General features: G+C 46.7%; 2 protein-coding genes across 3 annotated transcripts in view; one reads left to right on the forward strand and one right to left on the reverse strand.

Moving 5' to 3' along the window:
- The window catches only part of LOC142590696 (uncharacterized), a 512,892-nt gene that overhangs the window by 233,613 nt on the left and 253,501 nt on the right, over positions 1-25,778 (reverse strand). The window lies entirely within an intron of this gene.
- LOC142590697 (uncharacterized) overlaps positions 1-25,778 on the forward strand; it is a 47,567-nt gene that overhangs the window by 11,182 nt on the left and 10,607 nt on the right. For both annotated transcript variants that reach the window (XR_012830224.1, XM_075703115.1), the window contains exons 3-4: positions 18,089-18,279; positions 19,368-19,458. Coding sequence is in view for 1 of the 2 variants with exons in the window: in XM_075703115.1 (XP_075559230.1) it covers positions 18,244-18,279; positions 19,368-19,458 (127 nt within the window). In the remaining variant the exon portion in view is untranslated. The remainder of the gene's footprint in view (positions 1-18,088; positions 18,280-19,367; positions 19,459-25,778) is intronic.

The raw sequence follows: 25,778 nt of genomic DNA on the forward strand, positions 1-25,778 counted from the left end.
GACTGCCGTCATACAGTCCTCTTCACTCACCTTCATCGTCGAATAGTCAACATGCCATTGTCGTCACGCCGTCGTCGTCCTGCTGTCATCTTGATGTAATCATCGCTTCAGAAATACCCTATTGTCGTTATATCGCCTTCTTCATTTGATCAGCGTCATTCCTTCTTCATCCTATCGTGACATTCTGTCGTCTTTAAATCTGGATTATACTGCCATTATCATCTCATACTATTCATGTGCTCGTTGTGATACCCTCGTCGTCACATCACCTTGGTCCTTCCATTATTGCATGTCATGCTGTTCATCTGGTTTTTGCCGTACTGTCGTTGTTGCGCTATCGTCGCCATGCCCTCAACGTGATGCAATTGTCCTCACTCCGCCGTCGTCATACGATCTTGGAGCTTAAATATGGTTCCAAAAATTTTTAAACGGACATTAAAGGCAGGACATGCGCCAAATTCCAACTGAGTTATTCCAGAAACTCAACTCCGAAGTCAACTTCAGGCACATTTATACACACAAACTACGCAAGATACATATAATTTATATGACCATATCTAACCAGTTCTCCTTATTGCCAAAGACGGATAACGAAGGTATGCTGACGCATTGAGTTCTTCTTGATCACTCACGGTCGACACACTGAAACTCACTCAGAATGAGAATCATAGGTCAGCCTCAGCCTGAGTGAGTCCAGCAAAATTTTGTTCAGTGTGGGCTCGTGTGCGTCTATATATATATATATATATATATATATATATATATATATATATATATATATATATATATATGTGTGTGTGTGTGTGTGTGTGTGTGTGAATGAATGCAGCACTGTTAGATGTTTCATGGCCAAAAAGCTAGGTAAGGCTAAAGAGCGCCATGGTAGTGTTCATGAGTTGGCAGTGGACTGCTGCGTTCTGTAAAGTTAATGTGACGTGGCTATAAAGGGCCCTAAAAGAGTTGATGCAAATTTCTTAAAATCTACGCGTAATAAAAATGTGGGAATGACTATTCACGTCTGCTCTGAACATTAAAATGCATTGCGAAGGAATGAAGGAATATTAAAATATGTAAGATGCTAAAATTGTCTAGCGCACTACTGCCACACCAGAGCACTTGAAACCCAAGAGCCTAGAGGCATGTGCTGTAGGAAGAAAACTATCGTAGCGGCATCATCTGGAAAGAAGATGATGCGTCTGTGTCGAATTCGGAGCAGGAGTACTTTGATTGAATCTCACGGAAATGCTTAGCAATTTCAAGCTGAGGAGCGTGCTTTGTGACCTCTACAAAGGATACGTCACATCCTATCACCTGCCAATCCCAGGGTGGTAATAGCTTAGCTGCAGGCATTAGGCTACGTTCGAGTATTGGCACATCCATTTTTTTCGATAAGTTCTCGTACACGCTGTGACAAAAGAAATCTCTTAGACGGTCTGTTACGAAAAGGTGTTTCACACGTCAACTCGCATACTGTTGTGAAGCACAGATATTCCTTATGAGAGCGCACTTTGAGAAAATAGGTGAAGCTGCTGTATGTGCTCTGAAAATGGAGTGACCCCTCATCTGACTCTACGTATAGACTTTCGACAGGGCTCGTTGTAAATGTGTCAGTGGCCAGGCGGATACCCAGATGGCGGATAGGGTCTAACATCTTTAGCGCGCTCAGGGTGGTGGAGTGATAAACCATGGCACCATAGTCCAGCTGTGATTAAACTAGCCTCCTGTAAAGGTTCAATAAACACTTTCGGTTGCTACCCAATGTTGTGTGGGATAGGATTTTAAGTTCATTGTTTTTAGATATATTGCGTTAAGCTATTTTATGTGTTGATTGAAAGTAAAACTAGAGTCCAGTATAATACCTACGAATTTGTGGTCCTTCTTCAAAGGTATTTGTTGTCTCTATATATCGACAGTGAGATCTGCAGCAAGCCCTTTCTTCCTGGTGAAAGGAACGCATGAACTTTTGTTGGGGTTTACATTGAACCCCTTTTCGTCTGCCCACTTGGAAACTTTGTTCAAGCACTGTTGTACTTGTCTCTCACAGACTGTTAGGTTGCAGGATTTGGAACCTACTTGTATGTCGTCTACGTAGACGCAATAAAAAATAGATAGTGGTAATGCTTTACGAACCGTGCTCATTTTAACGACAAAGGGGCGGGCAACTCAGCGCGCCTCCCTGGGGTACTCCAGTTTCCTGTACGAATGGACACGACCAAGCATTACCTATTTTCACCGGGAATGGAGGCTTGTGCAGGTAGCTTTCTATAATGTATAACATAGTGCCGCCGATGCCCAGTGTCGATAGGTCGCGCAGGATTCCGTAGCACCAAGTTGTATCGTACGCCTTTTCTATGTCGAGAAACACGGATAAGATAATATAACACGGATGTCGCCGCCTATACCAACGTCCCCTCAGAAAGTGCAGTGCTCATCACTTGGTCGTGAATACCTGCGCCCTAAGCTCCTGTCCTATTCACGCCGTCATCAGAGTTTATTTAGCGTACACTTCTGCTGCTTACATTTGCCCTTCTCGGCGTAACCGCTGGTGCCAGAACGATGTCAGTGCACAATTCGCGTGCCTACCCACAAACTCTGCTTCATGGAGAGTCACTCAGTTGTGTCGATATCATTGGCCTTCTTCAGCCATTGCAAGTTCCTGGTTCCTCTTCTGCAGTACCACTCGACGCCGTTACATCACCTTCCGGATTTCCACTTGCTGCTGCCGAAGTCCTCAATACTTGCATCGACGCTGACCTTTCCACACAACACCTCGAGCCGCTTGTTCCTCTGCCTGACTAGTTCCGCACTTCCTTCCATTGTACCACACAGAACTTAGGCCACACTGACACTGTCCCATACAATATCGAAACTGTATGACAACCTCCGCTACGGCAACGCCCATATCGTGTCTCATCAGCAGAACGGTGGCCTATCAGTGACCAGGCCGAAGACGTGCGTGATAGAGGCGTCACTCAACCGTCCCATAGTCCGCGATCGTCCCCACTTATGCTTGTGCAAAAGAAATATGTTTCTATGAGGATTAGCGTCGTCTCAAGAAAAGTACTCGAAAGGAATTATATCCATTACGACGTACTCACGGTGGCCTGGATTATTTGCAAGGTTCTGAGTACTTTTCGCAGTTAGGCCTGCAGTCTGGCTACTAGCAGGTTCCTGTGGCCGCATGTGATCGCCCGAAAAGTGTATTCGTGACGCCTGGCAGGTTATAATAGTTCAGCGTCAAGATGTCTGGTGTCTGCATTGCGCCTGTCACTTTTGAGCGCATGCTGTACAGTATTATTCGTGGCCTAATGTGAAACATATGCCTGTTCAATCTATGTGGCATCGCATTATTTGTTCCGAATTATGCGACTCATCTCACACGTCTCCACCGGGTTCTGACTTGCCTCAACACTGCTGGACTCTAACTGAACATCAAGAAGTGTCCCTTTGCTACCTCTAAATTGACTACCATAGGCTAACTTGCATCTAAAGACAGCGTCTTTGCCAACTCCGCGAAACTCCGCGCTGTCGCCGACTTCCAGCAAACGACGTCATTGCAGAACCTTAGGAATTTTATCGGCCTCTGTTCCTACTTCCGTCGCCTTGTGCAAAATTTCGCCGCCATCAATACAGCTTTCACGAAGCTTGCAAGCACTTCCATCGACATGTGACGTTGCCTTTCCCCGACTCTTCACCACCTGTTAACATCTCCTCCGTTACTCGCCTACTACGATCCTTAGGTTATTAAGAAAATACATACAGATGACAGTGGTTTCGGCCTTAGTGCAGTATTCGTGCAACACAAAACCGGCTATGCAGAATATGTTGCCGCCTACATGAGTCGCACACTCACAAAGGACAATAGGAAGTATTTTGTCACTGAAAAACAGTGTCTGGCCATCTTGTGGGCTGTCATGAAGTTCCGACCCAACATGTATGGCCACGCGATTTCACCGTCATAACGGGCCACCACGCTCTTTCCTGGCTGACGTCCATAAGGGATCCCTCAGGCCGCCGTGGCCACTGTGCACTACTGCCAGAGTATGACATAAAAGTGGTGCGAAGATCTGGCCGGAAGCCCACTTATGCAGATGGTCGACCTACTTGTGCTACCTAGATGATGCCATCATTCTTTCATTTTACAGCAATCATCAGTGCCTTTTTGTCATTATCGAGGTATTCCGCAATGCCGGCCTGCAGCTCAACGCAAAATGCCGTTTCGAATGCCGTGAAATTTATTCATTTCATTGGTGATACCCTCAAGCTACATAATTCTAAATTGCAGAGGGGAGGGGCGAGAATACATTTGAAGAGTAAAAAATGCAGGATTATTTCAAGGAATTTCCAAGGAACAAAAGAAATATGAAAAAAGTAGTAATGCATTCATAACAAATAACAGACTTACATAACATGAAAATACAGAAAGAATACACTTTAGCAAGCAGACAATGTTCACGAATAAGTACATAATTATGTCATTTGCCACAATACATTACTTTATGTTGATTAGTGCATTCTTAAAAAGAGTGGGGTCACTGATGCTTACTAATGATGTAGGTAGATTATTCCAATCGACTGAAGTCCCAGGAAGGAATGATTGTGAACACGCGACGGTGTTTTGACGGGGTACCTTAACTTTATGTAAGTGGTCACGACGAGCCGAATAATAAGGCGCAGGTTGGATCCAAAGAGGGCGAAGAGATGCGTTGTGGTAGTAGATCTTATGAAAAAGCGAAATGCGTGAGTCTTTTCTGCGAAGAGACAATAATGGAATTTCAAGGGTACTCTTCATTAACGTACCACTAGCAGTGCGATGGTAGTTAGCTAAGATGAAACGAACCGAGCGATTTTGCACCGATTCAATTTCGTTAATTGATGTGATCTGATGAGGATCCCAAACGGATGAGGCATATTCTAATTGGAGGCGGACGTATGTCCTGTACAACAGCCGTTTTAACGAAGCTGGCGCAAGCGGAAAATTTCTCTTCAAGTATCCTAAGGAGCGGTTAGCTTTAGATATTACATATTGTACATGCTGCTTCCAAGAAAGATCGCTGGTTATATGAATGCCAAGATAACGGTAGCATGTAACGGATTGAAGGGGGCAGTCATTAAGGGCGTAGGTAGGGCAAGTTGTGTTAGAACGAGAAATCCGCATAGATTTGCATTTATTAATGTTGAGTACCATGCACCAAGTGAGGCACCAGTTAGATATGTTATTTAAATGGGATTACAGGGCAGCAATATCAGATGCATTAGTCACTTTTCGATATATAACGCAGTCGTCAGTGAATAAACAAATTTGTGAGGAAATGTTATCAGGTAAATCGTTAATATACATTAGAAATAAAAGAGGACCAAGAACAGACCCTTGTGGAACACCGGATTCAACTGGAGCCGCGTGAGATGTGGAGTCATTAGTTACAACAAATTGGGAACGACAAGAAAGGAACGATTGAATCCAGCTGAGTACTCCCGGGTCAATGTTGAGTGCGCTTTGTTTGTGTAGTAGCAGTACATGTTTCACCTTGTCAAAAGCTTTAGAAAAATCCAAAAATATGCAATCAGCCAGAAAACCGCTGTCAAGATATACAAGTAAGTGATCAGTGAAAGTTACCAGCTGAGTCTCACAAGAAAAAAATTTGCGAAAGCCATGTTGACTGTTAGAGAAAAAAATGTTTTCTTGAAGAAAGTTGACGAGGTTAGAAAATATGATGTGCTCCATAATTTTGCATGGTACTGAGGTAATCCATATGGGCCTGTAGTTAAAAGGATCTTGAGTTTCGCCAGATTTGTGGATAGGAATAATCTTTGCTGTTTTCCAGTCATGAGGCAAGGATGAAGACAGGTACGATTGTGAAAAAATGCTCTCTAACATTATAGAGGAATACTGACCACTATTTTTTTTAGAAATTTCGTCGTGATTTCGTCTATTCCACAAGAAGACGTAAGTTTAAGAGTGTCTATTATTTTTTTATGCCAGTAGAGTTAAAATTACAGGATCCATAGGAAAAAAATTGCAGCATGTTAGCCTTGGAAGGTCGTTATTATGTGCTGAAGGAGTGAAAGCTTTTTTAAATACATTATTTAAAATCGTAGCGCAGTGCTGCCGAGGTATAGGCTCACCAGAAGACGTGCTAAGTGATATAATTTTCGATGCACTAGGCCTTACTACATTCCAGAAGCTTCTTGGATTATTTATGAGCATGATCGGAAGGGTATTATTGAAAAAAGAAAATTTTGCATTCTTTATAGCAGATGAGTAGACCAAGGCAGCTTCTTTTAAGCAGACCATTTAGCCTGGCTTTCAATCCGCTTAGCTGTGCGATAAAGACGTTTTTTCTGTTAGATAGGCGTTTAAAGATTTAGTATACCATGAAGCATTATTATACGAAAAAACGCGCCTCTTCGGCATGAACTTGTTAAGAAGATCGTGAATTTTTTCTTTGAATATATTCCAGTTAGTATCCAGTGAGCTCTCCACAACTTTAGGCAGGTAATTATCAAGGAAAAGAGCAAGTTCGTAGTTGATAGCGGTGAAGTTGCCGTTTTTATGATCACGAATGGTTTTAATACTGTTTTGGGACGGTAAGATTGCCAGGCTAATGAAAAAATGCAAGACGTCGTGATCGCTCAAGCCGGGTGAGTGTGTAACCTCAAATATTGTCACAAGCTGTCATGAACCACGCCTGCTGCGCAGACAACCAGATGAAAGAAAGAATAGGACGACGTTAGCCAAGCTGCCGCGAGACCGCTCTTCAACAACCGCGCCTATCAACCAGCTTCATCCGGTTCTGCATTAAACACCTCGTGTGTAACACTTGGTGGAGCTGTGCGGGGTAACTCCCACGACCTACAACGGAGCCACCAGCACAAGAGCTACGCCGAAGCCGTTGCCTCGCCGGACGTCGCGCTCAATCATGGCAATAGAGGAAAATACCCTCACCAGCAGTGCCTCGGCGAGCCCAGTCCCTATCCAGCACTACCGAGAGCCACGCACGTTCTCGGCGAAGGCAGAAGATGTGGACGAGTGGCAAACCCATTACGAAAGGGTAAGCCGATACAATAACTGGAACGCTGCCAGTCAGCTTATGAACGTTGTTTTCTTCTTGGCCGGCACGGCGTTGGTATGGTATGACAACCACGCTGACATGGTAACTACATGGACACGCTTCGTTGAGGAGATCAAAAAGTGTTTTGTTGACTCGGACGCAAAGAGAAAACGTGCGGAACTCACATCGGCCCAGAGAGCTCAGGTACCAGGCGAGACTTGCACTACCTATATTGAAGAAATTTTGAAGCTGTGCCGAACCGTCAACCCTCAAATGACAGAGGAAGATAAAGTGGGGCACGTGGTAAAAGGAATAGCGGAAGACGTGTACAACTTCCTCATTGGTAAAGAAAACTTGCACACTGTATCAGAACTGATACGGCACTGCGGTACGTTCGAGGCGCTGAAGACTCGCCGAATTACGCCAAAGTTTGGACGGCTGGCAAATGTAACGACTGTAGCAAGTGTTGACACGAGTCCTCCGCTCCCAGACCTTTCGTCCGCCATCCGCCAGATAGTCCGCGAGGAGCTCCAGCGACATGACGAACAGGCACGTTATGCGGCGCCACGTTGCAGCTCCTCCGTTTTCCGAGACACTCTTTGGGAAACCCCTTCGGCTACTTGGGACCACTCGGTAAACGTCGCGGATCTTAACGGCTCCAGAGACGAACCGCATTACATTGCGACTGAACCACCACGCAATGATTCGCCCCCTCAACGTTTTGACGCGCGCCCACGCAACTTTAGTCCCCGAAGACTCGCCACTACCTACGACTTTCAAGGGGAAGAGCCTCGTTACCCTCAACCGATGTCTTCGGCAGAATACTTCAATCCGCATTCTGAAGTTCACCCTTCGCCAGTGTGTTACTGCTGCGGCATGCCTGGCCATATAGCTAGGTACTGTAGTCGACTCCGAGCATGAAACTACGGATCGTCAGCGCCGACTATGCGGTCTAGCGGTCGTACACTGCGCACTCATTGGCCAAGAGACTCCACTTCAGGAAGCCACTTTCGAGAGGACCGATGCACCGCCCAGGAGACCTACTTTGGCGAAGAAAGGACCCGGAACCGCTACCGCTCCCCTGCCTCCGACCGTACTCTGACGCCACCACCCGAGCCTCCCGATCACCATCCCCTCGGCCGCGATTCACGTCACCATCGCCTCGGCGCCGTTTCGTGTCGCCCCCACCGGGAAACTAGCCAGCGCGGCCGATGGAGGTGAGGTCGCTGGAAAATGTGTGCTGCCGACTCAACTGCCTCCAACTATTTTCATGCTAAAGAATAAGGTTCATGTACTGATTGATGGGGTCTCTACAATGGCTTTAGTCGACACGGGAGCAACTGTCTCGGTCATGAGTGTGGGGTTTAAAGGCCTCCTGGGACGCAAGGTTATGTTTCGTTGGGAACAGTGCACAAGTTTCCGCGGAGTATGTGGTGAATCATTATACCCGGTTGGTGTGTGTAACGTGGATGTGTCTTTGGGTGGGAAAGTTTTTAATGCAGAGTTTACTGTTCTTCCTCGCTCCTCGCATTACGTGATTCTGGGGATTGACTTTTTGCAATTGTGTGGTGCGAATGTTGACTGCCGGACGGGAGAACACAGGGTCGACACCAGTGTTTCACCTGTGCTCTTTGAAAGTGAAGCTTGCCCGGAGAGTGTGTTGTGCGTCTCCGAGGATACAGTTGTGCCCGCCTTATCCGCGATGCGTGTTGCCGTCGCCTGTTCATCTCCGACTCCTATCTCGTTCGATGCTGCAGTGGAACCTGTACATCGGAACTGCCTCAAGAAAAACGTGTTAGTTCCGCAGTGCGTGGTCTCGGTGACCAATGGATGCGCGGCGCTGTAGGCGCTCAACTGTTCCACTGAAGCGGCAGTGCTACCTCAAGGCCTAAAGATTGCCACGTGTTAGGAAGACTGGCCCGTATCGGTGGCAGTACTTACAGAGCTCTCCGATGGAGGAGCAACCAGTGTCTCGAGCCCCGGGAGCTCGAAGATACTTTCCATGATTGATAAGTCACTCAGCGACCACGAGCGTCGAGTTTTGATGGCCCTGCTTACGAAACATACCTCGGTATTCTACTTTGCGATGCACGATGGCCCGCCATCAATTCCTGCGTCCAGAACTCCTCACCTCATCAACACAGGAGCCGCCCAACCAATCCGACAAAAACTCTACCGTGTATCCCCGCCAGAACGCAAGATAATCAGCGATCAGGTCCAAGAAATGCTATGCAAAGGCGTCGTTCGAGAATCATCTAGTTCTTGGGCAGCCCCCGTGATATTGGTGAAGAAGAAAGACGGTACATGGCGGTTCTGTGTTGATTACCGTCGCCTAAACGCCGTTACTAAGAAAGATGTATATCCGTTCCCACGAATTGACGACGCCATCGACTGTCTCTTTGCGGCATCTTACTTTTGCTCAATCGATTTACGGTCAGGTTACTGGCAAATTCCTATACACAAGGATGACAGAGAAAAGACAGCATTTGTAACACCCGACGGACTATTCGAATTTAACGTGATGCCTTTCGGGTTGTGTAACGCACCCGCAACGTTCGAAAGGTTCATGGACACGATATTACGCGGCTTAAAATGGGAAGTTTGCATGTGCTACTTAGACGACGTTGTGGTCTTCGGGCGAACGTTTAGTGAGCACAACACACATTTGGATTTGCTCTTGAACTGCTTGGAGAAAGCGGGTCTAGTGCTGAATTAAAAAAAATTAGAGGACGCTTAAGCTTCGCCTTCAAGAGTGGAACGCGACAGCGTTCCCGTCGACCCGCCAACGGGTGTAAGACAATGGGCTACAGGGCAGCCATCACTTACGAGGCGCCCCGCATCGGACGCGGTGAGCGTCGAGCCATATGGTCGAGCAACGCAGCGTTCGGCGCAGCAACCAGACGTGCGCCTGAGCAAGCGGAACGAACCAAGGAACTCGGTATCTCGGAGGGGGAATTGATGCACGCTAGCCAAACGTCGTGATCGGCACGGGCAGAGAGATAGACAGATAGTGATCTAAAGAAAGGAAGGACGCTTGATCCTGCAGAGGGAGCAAGAAGAAGCGTTGTCAGGGGAGAGAGAGTCCGGGCCGCGACCCGCCTCGCACCGGTCCTCGTACAGCTCCAATGCGCGCGTGGCGCGCCATCTGTCGGGGCAGCGCCGTACATAGAGAGGAGGGGGTCTTCTGTGTTTGCCGCAAGATGGCCCTGCGTGTGCGGAAAGCGCAGAAGAAATGCAGCGGAAACGCACTTCACTACTCGTGTAATTGCGACTTCTGTAAGTTCCATGTTCATAATTACCGATATCCACCGCAGTATAACTTTCCTCGGCTCGTTTCGAAGGCAACACCGCATTCACTAGAGGCGCGTTTGTACCGCTTGGAAGCATCGAACTCGTGGCTGAGTGGTAGCGTCTCCGTCTCACACTCCGGAGACCCTGGTTCGATTCTCACCCAGCCCATCTTGGAAGTGGCTTTTTATTTATGAAGAGCCTGCCGTGATTTATCGCTCATGGTCAACGCCGACGACACCGGCTTTTCTGCGGCACGAGCTCCTTAACGCTGTCGCGTTAAAATGCCGTTTTGGGGAACGACAAACTCTTGTGCTAGGTCATCTGGTCGCTAAAGAAGGTATCCGACCAGATCCACAAAAGACTGCGGCCGTAGAAGCATTTAGAGTACCCAACTCTGTCAAGCATTTCAGAAGTTTCTTGGGCTTGTGCTCCTATTTTCGCCGATTCATTCCCCGGTTTGCTGACATGGCTCATCCCCTTACACACCTTCTCCAAAAAAGTCACCTGCAGGCCGTCGCTTTCGCCTACGGGATGGTGGCGCGCTGTATAAGAAGAGCTACTCGACCACTGGCGCACGCTACCTTTTAGTTGTCCCCAAGAACCTTCGCCACCAAGTATTACACGCCATGCACGATGACCCAACTTCCGGTCATCTTGGTTCAACACGTACACTCTACCGGGCTCAAGGACGTTTTTACTGGCCTAAGATGCGGAAAGATATCGAAAGGTACGTCGCCAGCTGCTCTCAATGCCAGCGCTACAAGCGTCCGCCAAAAGCGCCACATGGCCTGCTTCAACCAGTTCCCCCTTCTAGCGTCCCCTTTGAGCAAGTTGGTATAGATCTTCTGGGCCCTTTCCCGCGATCCTCCAAAGGTAATCGTTGGGCTATCGTTTGCGTAGATCACCTTACCCGCTACTGTGAGACCGCCGCATTGCCATCAGCCACAGCTACAGAAGTTTCTATCTTCTTGCTGGCTAACGTTATACTCCGACATGGACCTCCTCGCGTAGTAATCAGCGATCGTGGGCGACAGTTTACCGCGGACGTGGCTGAAGAAACCCTTCGTCTGTGTTCATGTAGCTTCCGCCATTCTACGCGCTACCATCCACAAACTAATGGTCTGGTCGAGCGCACAAACAGAACGCTTGCCAACATGCTGTCCATGTACGTCGATTCAGCACACAAGAATTGGGACAGTATCTTGCCTTTCATTACCTATGCCTTCAATACCGCTCGACACGAGAGCACTGGTTAATCACTATTTTTCCTTCTGTATGCTCGTCCGCCGCGCTACACCCTCGACACCATATTTCCCTACTTCGCTCATGACAACGAATCAATTGATGAGATCCTATGTCGAGCAGAAGAAGCTAGGCTACGTCTCGCTAGGCTACGCACCCTAGCATCGCAGGACCGGTCCCAGATACGCTATGACGGGCGTCACCGCCACGTTTACTTCGATCCTGGTTACCTTGTGTGGCTCTGGACGCCGCTGCGCAAGCGTGGCTTGTGCCAGAAGTTTCTCGCCCACTACGTCGGCCCTTACGTTATTCTGGAGCGCCTCAGCGAAGTAAACTACCGCATTGCGCGTCTCACGAGCAGTGGACGACGCTCGGCCAAGGCTGAAGTGACACACGTCGCGCGTCTGAGGCGTTACAACCCACGAGATGACTGACTCGCCCGGCGGGCTTCGTCTGCCAGCGGGGAAATGTCACAAGCTGTCATGAACCACGCCTGCCGCGCAGACAACCAGATGAAAGAAAGAAGAGGACGACGTTAGCCAAGCTGCCGCGAGGTCGCTCTTCAACAACCGCGCCTATCATCCAGCTTCATCCGGTTCTGCATTAAACACCTCGTGTGTAACAATATAATATCTGCTGATGATGTTAAAACAAGATCTAAAAGAGATGATGTGGTGTTCGTTACACGTGTAGGGGAGGTAACTACGTGAACCAAGTTGAAATCAGCACATATCTCTGCAAACTGCTTCGATTCTGTGGAAGTTGTATTTAATAAAGGACACGTGCTTGACCAGGAAATATTCGGGAAGTTAAACTCGCCCATAAGTAATATTGGCGCTCCGGGGAAGCGAACACTTATCTGGCACAAGTAATCGTACATGCTATCGCAAAAAGTCGGGGCTTCTTCTCTTCTAATAATAACTCTTCTCCGCCATCTTGTCAACCTGGCGGATGTCCAGCTCAATATTGGAAAGCGCGCCGTATCTTTTCTCTTACCTTTTCAGCTAAAGACATACGAAGCTTCATTTGAATGGGCTCCTATTTCTGCCATTACATTCGTAAATTCGTCGACTGCGTCCCCTTACTGCGTTCTTCAAAAACGACGTTAATTTTCCATGGGGCACGCCCCAAGCTGCTGCCTTTTCCCCTATTTAAGCGCAGTTTGATCGGACTGAACCGACGGAAGTTCGCACAAGTGCCAGTGGCCAAGGAATCTGTGCCATCCACACTCAGCGTCAGTACGGGCACTAGTCTATTATTGTGTACGCTAGCCAGCTGGTGTCGACACCGGAAAAGAATAACTCAGAGCATGAGAGGGTATTGCTCTTGTCGGGGCTGTCGCCAAGGGACCTGTCTTGCCACACCTTTACCGTCGTAACTGACCATCAGGCCCCTTGTTGGCTTGCTTCGCTCAAAGACGCTACAGGCCGCCTTGGTCGTTGGGCTCTCCGCCTCCAAGAATACTCGTTTTCAGTAGCGCACAAGTCCGATCGGCTCCATCAAGATGCAAATTGCCTGTGACGGTACCCCGTGGGTTCCTCTAATGTCATCGAACAAGACAGCGAGGCTGGCGCCTTGTCTATCCTGGACTTCCTCAATATAGGAGAGGATCAGCGCCGCGACTTGGCTTCAAGTTCTTTCATCGCTAGTCTTAGCTCTGCCACACTCGACGCTTTGCCGCGCTTGTTTTGCCTTCATGAAGGCACCTTACACCTCCCCAAACTCTCCTGAACGCTTTCTCGTCGTGCCTGCCCATCTGCAGTCAGCTGTCCTCCGCCAGCTTCACAATGAGCCCACCGCTGGTTACTTTGGTGTTACCCGCACTGATGATCATGGCCTCTCTGGCCTAGTCTCTACTGCTGCGTGCAACAATATGCTGCTCGCTGCAACCAATGCCTGCACTACAAGCGGCCAGCTACACATCCAATTGGTCGACTTTATCCTATCCATATCCCCGTCTAACCGTTCTTGCATGTTGGGCTCGACCTTCTTGGTACCTTTCCAAATTCTACATCAGGTAACAAGTGGGTCGCCGTCGCAACCGGCTACGCGACGTGATACGTCATTAGCCGCGCCCTCCCAAGCACCTGCGCCCTACGCATATCACTTACTTTCTTCTTTGTGACGTCATCTTGCATCATGTTGCACCTCGACAGCTTCTGAGCCACCAAGGCCGGCAGCTTTGACCTGACGTCATCGAGGACATTCTTCATTAATGGAGAGGAGGGAAAAGAGAGCAGAGTGAGTGAGTGAGTTAGAACTTTATTTAGGTCCTGAAGCAAAATCTACCCGGCGGCTCCAACCAGGTCGGGGCCGGTAGACAGAGCGCTTCGGCGACGGCCCGGGCCCTCTGGACAGCCTTGAGCTGAGCGATGAGCTCTGTGCTTCTGAGCGCTGAGTCCCACGAAGACTGGTCGGGAAAGACCAAGCTCGCGTTGGCAGGGCACAGCCAGAGCATGTGTTCGAAGTTGTTGTATTCGTGGCCGTAGTGTGGGCATTCAGTAGGAAGGGCAGGATTGATACTCCTTAGTGTGGTTGGTGTGATGCATGTGCTAGTCTGCAACTGTCTGTAAGTGACGGCCTGTGCTTTCTTGAGCTTTGGCTGAGGAGGAGGAAACATTCTTTGTGATACCCTATGATTTGAAGTGATTTCGTGGTATGATACGAGCGGGTCTTTGTTGTCTAGGTCCCTCCAGGCTGGGTTGAAAGGAGAGGGCGGACCGCAGACGCGGAATGTGAGCTCTCGCGCCAGTTCTTGTGCCCACTTGTTCGGATTACAGTCAGGAGGTCCGGAAATGTTGCCCATTAGGGCCGGGAACAATGTGATGTGTGGGGACGTGAGGTTGTCTCCTCCCATTTCTTGGAAGAAGATGGTGTTAAAAACCGTAGCTGCTGTCCTCGACACGAGGGCCGACGAGATGGTTCTAATATCTGTTCTTGAGTCCGAGTAAATGACTGACGCTCTTTTGCAGCTTCGAAGGGCCACCGCGATGGCCATCTCTTCTGCTTCGTGAGTGAAGTTGGTAAATGCCGTGGCTGCGTTGACGAGTGAGCCATGGGCGTCCACCACAGAGACCGCGTAGGCGCTTCGATTTCAATATATGGCCGCGCCAATGAAGATGACTTGCGTTTCGTTACTTTTGATGTTGTCAAGGATTGTCTTCGCTCTCGCTTTTCTCCGCCCTTCGTTGTGGGTGGGGTGTATGTTTCGTGAGATGGGATCAACGGTTGTTGATCTCTTGGCGTTTATGCATAGTTGCGACTTCTCTGGTGGCATGAAGAGGGGCTGTATGTCTGCTTCTAGTAAGATCTTGATGTCCGCCCTTGTGAGTGAGAGCCGACTAATTTGGGAGTTTCGCTGTGCCTGAAAGGGTTCGGTTGCCTTGTTGAGTAGCCCCAAATGGAGGAGTCGTTCCGTGCTAGTGTTTCTAGGGAGGCTTAGGACCTTTTTCAATCCCGTTCTGATTAGTGTATCAATTTTATTCAGCTCCGTCTTCTTCCAGTTGAGGAAGGGGGCGGCGTAGGTTACGTGACTGATGAGGAAGGCGTGAAATGCTTTCATGAGTTTGTCCTCTTTCATTCCGTCCCTTTTGTTGGCGACCCGTGATATGACCCTGCTGAAGTTGAGGGTGCTCTTTGTGATGCGTTTTAGTGCCTCCGCATTGTCCTTGCTGTAAGCCCCAATGACCATGGCCAGGACCTTGATTTTGTTACACCTGGGGATGTTTCCTTTGTCCCTGGCGTGTATGTAAGTGGGGAGGGAGCTAAGGGGCTGTCTCAGCCTGGGGCCTTGTTTGCACAGACGGAGCTCCGATTTGCTGGGGGAGAGCTCCAGTCCCGTGTTTGCAAGAAAAGCTTCCGTGGTGTCCAGCGCTTGCTGTAAGTTCTGTCCCAGAGTGCCTAGCGGGCCCCTCGTTGACCAAATGGTGATGTCGTCGATGTAAATCGCGTGTCCTACTCCCGGCACTTTCGAGAGTTTGTTTGCAAGATCATGCATTGCGATGTTGAAAAGAAGCGGCGCAAGCACTGATCCTTGCGGCGTACCGATGTTACCTAGCATGTGCTTCCCTGCTTCTGATTTGTCCGACGTTTATGGTGGCCATTCGGTTATCCAAAAACGATCTTATGAAATTGTGGAAATTTACTCCGAGATTTAAAGTAAAGATTTCGTTGAGGATGTGCTCGTGCCTGACCGTGTCGAAGGCCTTGGTTAGGTCGAGCACCAGGATGCCTTTTACTCCCTGGATTTGTTGTCTATCACGGCGTTCCTGATCAGTAGCATGGCGTCTTGTGTGGATAGTGATTTTCTGAAGCCTATGAGACTGTCGCGGAATAGGCCGTTTTCTTCAATGTCCTCTCCAATTATATTGTGGATGGCATGTTCTGCGACCTTCCCGAGGCAGGACGTAAGAGAGATGGGTCTCAGATTCTCTGCATGAAGCGATTTTCCGGGTTTGGGGATGAGGACTGCATTCGCAGATCGCCATTCGTCCGGCACCCGGCCTTCATCTCATACCTCGTTAATTTTGCTCGTAATGATTTGTATGGATTTGTCATCTAGATTTCTGAGTAGTTTCTTTGATAGTCCGTCTGGGCCGGGGGCCGAGAGTCCGTTTAGGTCATGAAGGGCGTGCACAATCTCCGAAACTTTGAAAGGACGATCCAGCGATAGTTGAGGCGTCCCCTTGTACTCGCGTATCGGGTCGTCCCACGGGACAGATTTGCGCTCTACTGGTAGGTAGATGCCTGCCAGGGCGTCAGCAAAGTCCAGCGGACTCGTGCCTTCTTTCCTGTGAAGATGAACGAGCCTTTCGACCGTTAGTCGAGCATAACACTTGGTCCGTTTGTTGTTGTCGGCGAATAGGTTCCTAAGAAGGCTCCACTTGCTGCCCCTTCTCATTTTACCGTCCGCCTTATTACAGACTTCGTCCCATTGCTGCACATTCAACTTTCTGGATTGTTTTTCGATCTCTTTGTTGATTTTCGTTCATTTAGACCTCAGCCTCCTGTTCAGCTTCTGCTGTTTCCATCTTTCTCTTAGCGCGTTCTTGGCCTCCAGGAGGTGTGCGAGTCTGGAGTCCATGGCTGGCACCTCCAGATCCACGCTTATTTCTTTAGTGGCATTGGCCACCGTAATTTTCAGATTTTTCAGGAGCTCTTCGAAGGTTTCTCCTTGTTTGTCCTCAGGGCAAATTCCTCATCGGCTACATTTACTAATGATCTGTTATTACAATTTCATTGACATAACATCGAAAGTACAGAGGTACACAGGAAGACAGAGATTTGACATGATGAAGAGCCGTAGAACAAGGAGCATCGCTGGAGCCAATGTTTCGACAAAGAGGACATTTTTCTCAAAACGTTGGCTCCAGTGAATTTTTTTGTTCTATCACTATTTACGGTTAAAAGAAAGCAGTATTGCTCTTGCTCAAGTATTATGCATTATGGAATAGAAATTACCAGGGGGAAATATCAGGAATGTCAAAATTCTTGTATATTCCAACGCTAGAGCGAAAGCCAGAAAAACAAGATGTAGAGAACCACATTGTTATTTTTCACTGCCCAGTTCGGCCAGCTTCATTCCAAGCTTGCACTTTGTTGCATTAACGGCCACTGGAATTCGTTAATTTAATTAGCTTGGTGATTTACTTATGTTAAGAGATTTTGAACTTGTATTAATGCAGCTTACATAATGCATGTAAAGAAATTTACAATGACATTTTTAGGTGGCAGGCTTGCAGTTGACTAGCAGATCACTTGATGGTATGAGCTCAGGTTTCAACCGAGCTTCCATGCACAAATCAGTTGCACATTTTTTTCGTTGTTTGGATTTTCATAAGCTTAAAGGGACACTACAGTGAAAAATGATTTCTTCTGCATCAGTAAATTACCGTTCTGCAACACCAAAAACACCACTCTTACAACGATAAGACGTCTGGCAAGCCACGAAAAGCGCAGGAACGAAATACGGGTGGCGACGCCTACTTGAATTCCCGCACCTGGGGGCTGTGATGTCTTGGATTTTGATGGCATCTTCTAGGGCCTACTAATTATATATAGTGGTACAGGTTGACTACATTGTGTTCTAAAGGAACCAAATAATAAACATGGGCAGTTTCGGGAACCTTTATTCAGCCAACACAGCCCAAATGCGAAAACATACTTTAGAATCCCTGACGTCACGCTGACGTACCGGCACTGGGGTTTCGGCGCGTAATTCAAATACTGATACTTGGACCTTCATTTTCTCATCTATTAATCAAACTATTTTTTTGAAATGACTGCCTGCAGGGTTCTCAAACAATGCTTCGTTAGTCTAAACTGATTTATTGTTTCACTTTAGTGTCCCTTTAAGTACCGTTTCTTTTTTGTCGGGGTTCTATTTGAGTGGTAGGACCCAACTGTTTGCCTTTATTTGTATTGGTAGCCATGTTAGACAGCTCAATTTTTATTGTAAATCGTGACGTGATAGAACTAAGAACATTTGTGCAAATTTGTTGCAGGTACACTGTGGCGGCTCCTACCCCTGCGGCCTACCACCACCCTGTCCTGACTACGTCCACTAGGGAGTTGGGAGCCTTTGGCGGCTTCTGCCACTGCATCGTGCCACCACCATGCCCTGACCACATCCACTAGGGAGTTGGCAGCCTTAGTGACGATGCCAAGCAGGCTGACAGCATACAGAAATATTCAGGTAAATACCTGTAATTAAGCGGCGTCTTTTTGAGTGAAGTGGCTTGTAACCACTCAGCAATGAAAGAAGTAACTTCGAAGCAGTTAAGACTCCCTTCTGTCTGTGCAGGGATGCTCAAGTCTATGCAATTTGTCTTAGCTTCCAAGAGGCTGTGTGTATTAGACAAAACGCGATGCAAATTTTGAAACTACAAGAGACCAATTGTAAAATTGTTTTCTTGCGTAACACAAAAACTAATTTGATAAAGGTTTACCACTTTAAAAACAATACAGTGTACTCTCAAACATGGTATTTGGCATAAATTTACTAGGGCTGCCTCAATTGTAAGTAGGCCAATAAACGTACACCAAAACTGACTTCTTTTCCAAGTCCATCCTACTGTCTCTGCTCTGCTGCATAATGTATCTTTCTGAAACCAGTTCTTGCACACAGCACAAGTTCTAAACACATGGATTACATAAATTTACAGCTATTGCTGTAGGTCACTTTTGTGAAAATAAAGTTAATAAGCCATTTGGTCCATTTTTAATCGGCCATAATAAAGTGAGCACTGGCTAATAAGCAGTTAAGTTTTTGGTGTAAGGCCTCTCTTCATTGTCGTTAAAAATTTGTCCCTCTTAATGAAGGAACCAATTTTTTTGGCTATGCCATTTTATGATGCATAGTTTGGTGCGTTACACGAAATGTGACATAGTGTTTGCGGCAGTAAATTTTTTTTTTGCTTTAAGTATTGCGTGAAATTGCGATTTGTTCTATATTGAAGGGCCCCCAGTTTTCAAAAAGAAATTCCAAGTGGTCATGTGCCAGGTTGGAACAGCTGGCATGGAATAGCCTACTGACACAAATAGGCAGGGTCGTGTACACTTGACTTTATGTTAAGATTCTATTATTGATCTAGAAAAGACAAAATGAAGGATTCCATCCTACAAGCAGCTCTTCACATTCATTTACACTTTTGCACATTTATATACCTTGAGTCGGGTGACGTGTCTGTTTTCGTCATCTGCTATGTGCAGATGGTAAACTTCAGATTTGCCCTATGGTGCAGAATATTTTGATGCTTATATATTTGGATCTGTGTTTTTCAGGTTGCCTTGAAATTTTACCCAAGCCATGCCACATACTCGGGCCAGGCCTCTAGCGAACTACGTATAACCAGGCTCAACGCATCAGTGTCGAGTGAGTCCGGAGCTAAAGGAAACCTGCTGTGCAACCAGCGCGCAACACTTGGTGACCCCTCTACGTGTTCCATCTATTTCACAGCTGTACCTCTGTTTCCATCTATCCAAACAGCATCACCAGCTGTTTCTTTTCTTATCGATCACTTATCTAACCATGGATGAATGCTGGGGTGGAGTGATTTGAACAGACATTCTATTTGTCTCTTCAAATTCTTTGCAAATATTTCTATCATTATAATTCATGTTTCTTTAGTACCGAGTTTTTAATAGTTCCTTTCTCGTAGAGTTCTCACCATGAACTCCTGTTATTATAATGTATACCTGTCTTTATGCCCCGTTTCTCATAGTTCTTTTGTACTTGTGGATGTAATTGATAGGTTATTAATTCTTGTTGTACATAAGGCTAAACTGAAAACTTACGGTATTTTTTCTTCCTTTGATAACCTACAGCACTGCAATGTGTTCAAGAAATTTAACATAACACGGGCTCTGGTGCAGGATAAATTTAAGAGCAATATAGAGTACTTATTTCAAGCATCCGTTATTTTTGAAAAACTCAAGGATATAAGAGCACAAGAAAGAAAATATTAAACTAGAGAAACATGGGTTCCCCTCATATGTCTGGTAATAATGTGACTGTTTTTCACTGCAAATATACCAGTGGTACGCACATACAAGGTTTGAGACATACAAGCTATGATAGCCTTGGCATTTCTCAGTACTTATTTGCCACACTGATGAATGTCAAATGCAGGATAGGTTTCATGCACACATTGGTTGTATTACACGTTTTGAGTATTGCATTTCTCAAACACACAGGTTTACAGCAGTGCTTTACATAGCAGATGTATTTTCTAATTTCAGAATTGGTTAATGCAAGATTAACGCTACAGATCATGTATAAATAATTTTACAGACTATATCTCCATGGATGCATGATTCTTCTGATGACGAAGCAATGCCATGTGGTCGGGGGATGAATGTCTTTATTTCAGATTTAAACATTGGCTTCCAGGTCTGGGTTAGTCTCCTACACTGAGTATTCTAGGTCAGAGCCTATTTACTAGAGGCAAATGAATTAAACTAGGAATTGTAAACACCGAAAGATCTTGTTCGGGACAATAATGTGACAATCAGCAAGGTTCTTTGTGCATTCATTTCCAAATTTGTGATATTATATTTTGACTGGTTTCACTAACGCGAGAACAAATATTTGTTTGTTCTCACACTAGAGTTGGCTGCCCCCACTGCCGCAGAACCCCTTTACAGGCTCAAAATTCAGTGTATTAATAGGCTGTTTTTTGGTTTTGCGCACTCAGTGTTAAGGGATCCAAACGGTGACATACAACAGAATGCGGAAAAATGACTAAGAAATACAAGCAGGACGGGGGGCTTTCTAGGCAGATGCGCGCATGTGCTATTTATAAAACTCCCTATGGTATGCCGGAAGGCATTTTCCAATCCTTTTGTAGAAACACTAACACCCACTTATTAAGGGGAAGTGCTTCTCGAAACAACTTTTTTAAATTATTTGTACTAGAGGTTTGAATATACTGCCATTCATAGGGAGTTTTATGTAAATTTCAATTGTCATTAGGTTTTGTATAGCTGGCGTTTCTTAGTCATGTCCTACATAGTGGCAAAATATTTTTACGCGCACTTTCTTGTAAATATTTCCCAATTATTTTTCAGGCTACAATTTTTGCTAATAATGGTATTCATTGCAGAAAGAGCTAGTACATGGCATTTAATAAAAAAGTATTGGTCTGTAGATTTTCTGTCTTCAGCATTTGTTCTGTTCCACAGCTGTTTCTTGAAATCTGAAATGATGTACCCATCTCTTTGTTAGCGATAAACAGGGAAATCTGTCAGTATGTTTTGTTTAAAATGGAGCTGATGAACGCAATAGTTAGGCTATTTGGTAATTATAAATTATAATAATAGTGCAGGACCATAAAAACAGATTGATGCTGAATAACAGCTGTGCCCAGCTGCATCCACAAAGCTGTGCCACACAATGTGCATGTGTTCAGAAGAGCCAAATGCCCCAGAGAGAAAGCAAGAGTAACTTATTGTTTGTCATCTTGTACAAGCAGATTATGCGCCACATGTAATTTATGCTCAGTAAATACATAAATCAGTCATGTGAGGTGTCTCACCTCAGGTTGCAAGTTCGAACTTCTTGTGATCTTGCTTGTTTTTGTTTCCTTTGTGAGCATAAGTGACTTAGTTGCCTTGGCACATATTGTCAAAACTGTTTCTTCACTAAGAATCGCAAAATTTCAATTACACATAATATTCCCAGTTAATGATATGGTAGACTTCGAGCTTAATTCTCTTATCTTTCATATGTTTATCTACCAAATAGTTGTATCATTCATTGAAACATATCCATGCAATGCACAGTGGGAACCCAAATTATAGATATCTGTTCTTGCTTTCTACCCTGCTTTACAACGTAATGAAGATACAAAGCAAAACTATAAGTTTGCAATTGTCCCCCATAACCAGAGTTTCGCTTAGAATTTGAAAAACAAAATTGACATCCTGCTATGGTGTGAGAGTTGCTTTGTGCACCAAGTGAACTGCGTAGCACCTGTGCTAGAGTACACAACAAAGCAGAAAATCGCACCAGATTGGAATGGCAGTGGTAAGTTAAGAACAGATGTTTCATTTTGCGCACCATTAATGTGGCTTATCATCTGCTCCTGTTTTGTTTTGTGGGAGCGCATACATTGGGAAGACAATTTTTTGCACCAATCTTACCTTAGCGGGAAACCAGAGAAAGGTAGAAATCAAGAACAGGTATTCACACTTTGTTCCCCCCAGTGTACTACCTGGATGTGTTTCACTCTACAAAAGACTACTGTGGTAGATAATCATAAAGAAAAAGACAAAAGAATTAAAAGAGGTATGTGTCAGTCATCCTTCCATGGCCTCCAGTGTTTATAGAAACACTTCTCTCTGTATATATGGCAAGCCGTCGGGAGGCTTTACGTAACTCAGTCATGCTTTCCAAGTTAAAAATCGGAATAAGGACAATCACAAGAACATCATATTGTAACGAACAATTAAGGGAGTCCAGACACAACTATTTATTGTGGGCGAACTTGTGCCCTGGGGGTAAATAAAAAGGACTGCCGCGTTCTGAAAAGGAGATCAAGAATGCCTTCTTCTTCTATCTCGAGCGTCGCTTCACCTCTTCTTCTTGCAGACGCTGACAACGGCCATCTACGATGCAAGTGCGTGCGGCGAAAACACGTGCCATCATTTCGTCGTCTTTTCTTTCAATGCGCCGTTGTCGTCTTGAGGGGGGGCGCACGAACCTGCGCGCGTTGTTTAAATGTTTCTGCCTTGTGTCATTATCCCCCCTCCAAAACGCATCGTCCCGATGCGTACAGCGACTAAATTGTTCACAAGCTGTTGTCCATACTAAAGTGGTATATGGCACAGAATAGACGTTTGGTCGAATATTCACTGCCTGTCGTAATATGGCTTCAGTCTGACCACATGTACAGTTTCCGTGCGACGCCGGCATCGTGATGAGCTGACTTGTCCTTCTGGCATAACTTCGTAGTTCAGGGGACTGATGCGGCGAAGTACTCGGTAAGGGCCGAAATAACGGCGCAAAAGCTTTTCGGATAGGCCGCGCGTCCGCACGGGAGTCCACACCCATACTCTGTCGCCTGGGGCATACTCGACTGCCCTTCGCCGCAGGTTGTATCGGTCCGCGTCGATGCGCTGCCTTTGTTGAATGCGATGTCGCGCCAGCTGACGTGCTTCTTCGGCCCTCTGTGTAAAGTCGCTGATGTCAGGGTTCTGTTCTGTACTGTCGCTGACAGGCAGCATTGCGTCCAAGGGTGTAGTAACTGTTCGACCAAAAACAAGCTGGAATGGCGTTACCTGAGTGGTCTCTTGCAATGCGGTATTGTAGGCGAATGTTGCATAGGGTAGTATCTTGTCCCATGTACGCTGCTCTAAGTCTACGTAAATTGACAACATATCGGTCAGCGTCCTGTTCAATCGCTCGGTTAGCCCATTTGTTTGAGGGTGATAGGCAGTTGTTTTCCTGTGGCTGGTATGAGTCAGTTTCATAATGGATTGCGTCAAATCGGCTGTGAACGAAGTTCCTCGGTCCGTGATAATAATTGCAGCGGCGCCGTGTCGTAATACTATCTTGGTGACAAAGAATTCAGCCACTTCGACAGCCGTTGCACTGATGAGAGAGGATGTCTCGGCATATCGGGTTAGGTAATCCGTGGCTACTACAATCCATCGTTTCCCTGATGACGATGTGGGAAAGGGACCGAGCAAGTCCATTCCTACTTGTTCGAACGGTGCTCCTGGGGGTTCTATTGGTTGAAGGAGGCCTGCGGGTTTTAATGGAGGCGTTTTGCGTCTTTGGCAATCCCGACATGTTCGTACATAATGCTGTACTGAAGTCAATAGCTTTGGCCAGTAATACTTAGCATGAATTCTGGCGAACGTTCTGCTCACTCCGAGGTGTCCTGCTGATGGGTCATCGTGACAGGCTTCCAAGATTTCGGATCGCAATGCTGAAGGAACGACGAGTAGAAATTTCTCTGTGCTGTGATCAAAATTTCTTTTGTACAGGACACCATTTCTCATCACATACGATGACAATTCCCGGCAGAAAACTCGCGGAACATGGACGGGGTGTCCCTCGAGGTGCCTGATGAGTAGGAGCAACTCGGCGTCAGACTGTTGGTGTTCGGCCATCGCAGATGTGGTCACGGCTCCAAGAAACGGAAAGTCGTGTTCATCTTTCACAGGAGCAGATTCGACCGGCGCACGTGATAAACAATCAGCGTCACTGTGCTTGCGACCTGACTTGTACACGACCGTTATGTCGTATTCCTGCAGTCTCAGACTCCATCTAGCAAGTCGTCCAGAAGGATCTTTCAGGTTTGCAAGCCAGCACAATGAGTGATGGTCGCTGATTGCTCGGAACGGTCTACCGTATAAGTATGGTCGGAATTTTCCTATGGCCCATATTACTGCGAGGCATTCTTTTTCGGTGGCTGAATAGTTGGTTTCAGCCCTCGAAAGAGTGCGGCTGGCGTATGCAATCACTCTTTCCTCTCCGTTTTGCCACTGAACGAGGACGGCACCGAGTCCTAAATTGCTGGCGTCTGTGTAGATGTCTGTTTCCGCTTCCTCGTCAAAGTGCGCAAGGACCGGTTGGTTTTGAAGTCGCCGTCGTAGCTCATTGAATGCATCTTCTTGTTCACTTTGCCAGACGAAAGGCATATCTTCTTTCGTTAATCGCGTTAATGGCTCGGCAATCTTTGAAAAATTTTTGACGAAACGCCTGTAGTAGGCACAAAGTCCTAGGAATCGCCTAACGGCCTTTTTATCAGTTGGTCTAGGAAACTTTTCTACTGCTGCGGTTTTCTCAGGGTCAGGACGGATGCCTTCGGAGCTAATCACATGGCCGAGGAAAAGGAGCTCATGGAAGCCGAAGTGACATTTTTGTGGCTCTATCGTCAGCCCTGCTGAACTAATAGCTTTGAGCACAGTCCTTAATCGTTCCACATGCTGAGCAAAGGTGGTAGAAAAAATCACGACGTCGTCAAGATAAACCAGACAGGACTGCCACTTTAACCCGGAGAGCACAGTGTCCATCATCCGCTGAAAGGTGGCAGGTGCGGAACAGAGGCCGAACGGAAGTACCTTGAATTCGTATAGTCCGTCAGGTGTGACGAATGCTGTCTTCTCACGATCTCGTTCGTCCACTTCTATTTGCCAGTATCCGCTTTTGAGGTCCAGAGAGGAAAAGAATTTCGCATCCCGTAGTCTATCGAGGGTGTCATCGATCCTCGGAAGGGGATAGACATCCCGCTTTGTGACGACGTTTAGCTTGCGATAATCAACGCAGAAGCGCAAGGTCTGATCCTTTTTCTTTACCAACACCACAGGCGAAGCCCACGGGCTGGTCGATGGTTGAATTACGTCGTCTCTAAGCATTTCTTCGACTTGTTTGCTGATGATCTCTCTCTCCTTCGGTGACACTCGGTAGGGATGCTGGCAAATAGGCCTCACAGCTTCGTCGACAATGATACGGTGTTTGGCGATGGACGTTCTCTGGACTTTCGATGTCGTTGAGAAACATGAGGCGAATTCTCGTACCTGGTTCTCTATTTGCTGCTTCTGGCTCGGTGATAGTGCTGCTTCGATGTTGACAGATGTGAGTATGGAGTCTACGTTGTCAGAATCCAGTAGTGCAGCATCGGAAGGGCTCAAATCCGTAATCTGTTCATAAGCATTAAGGCGGGCAATGACAGTTCCCTTCGCAAC

This window comes from Dermacentor variabilis, chromosome 8 (genome assembly GCF_050947875.1).
Source record: "Dermacentor variabilis isolate Ectoservices chromosome 8, ASM5094787v1, whole genome shotgun sequence".
Classification (NCBI taxonomy): domain Eukaryota; kingdom Metazoa; phylum Arthropoda; class Arachnida; order Ixodida; family Ixodidae; genus Dermacentor; species Dermacentor variabilis.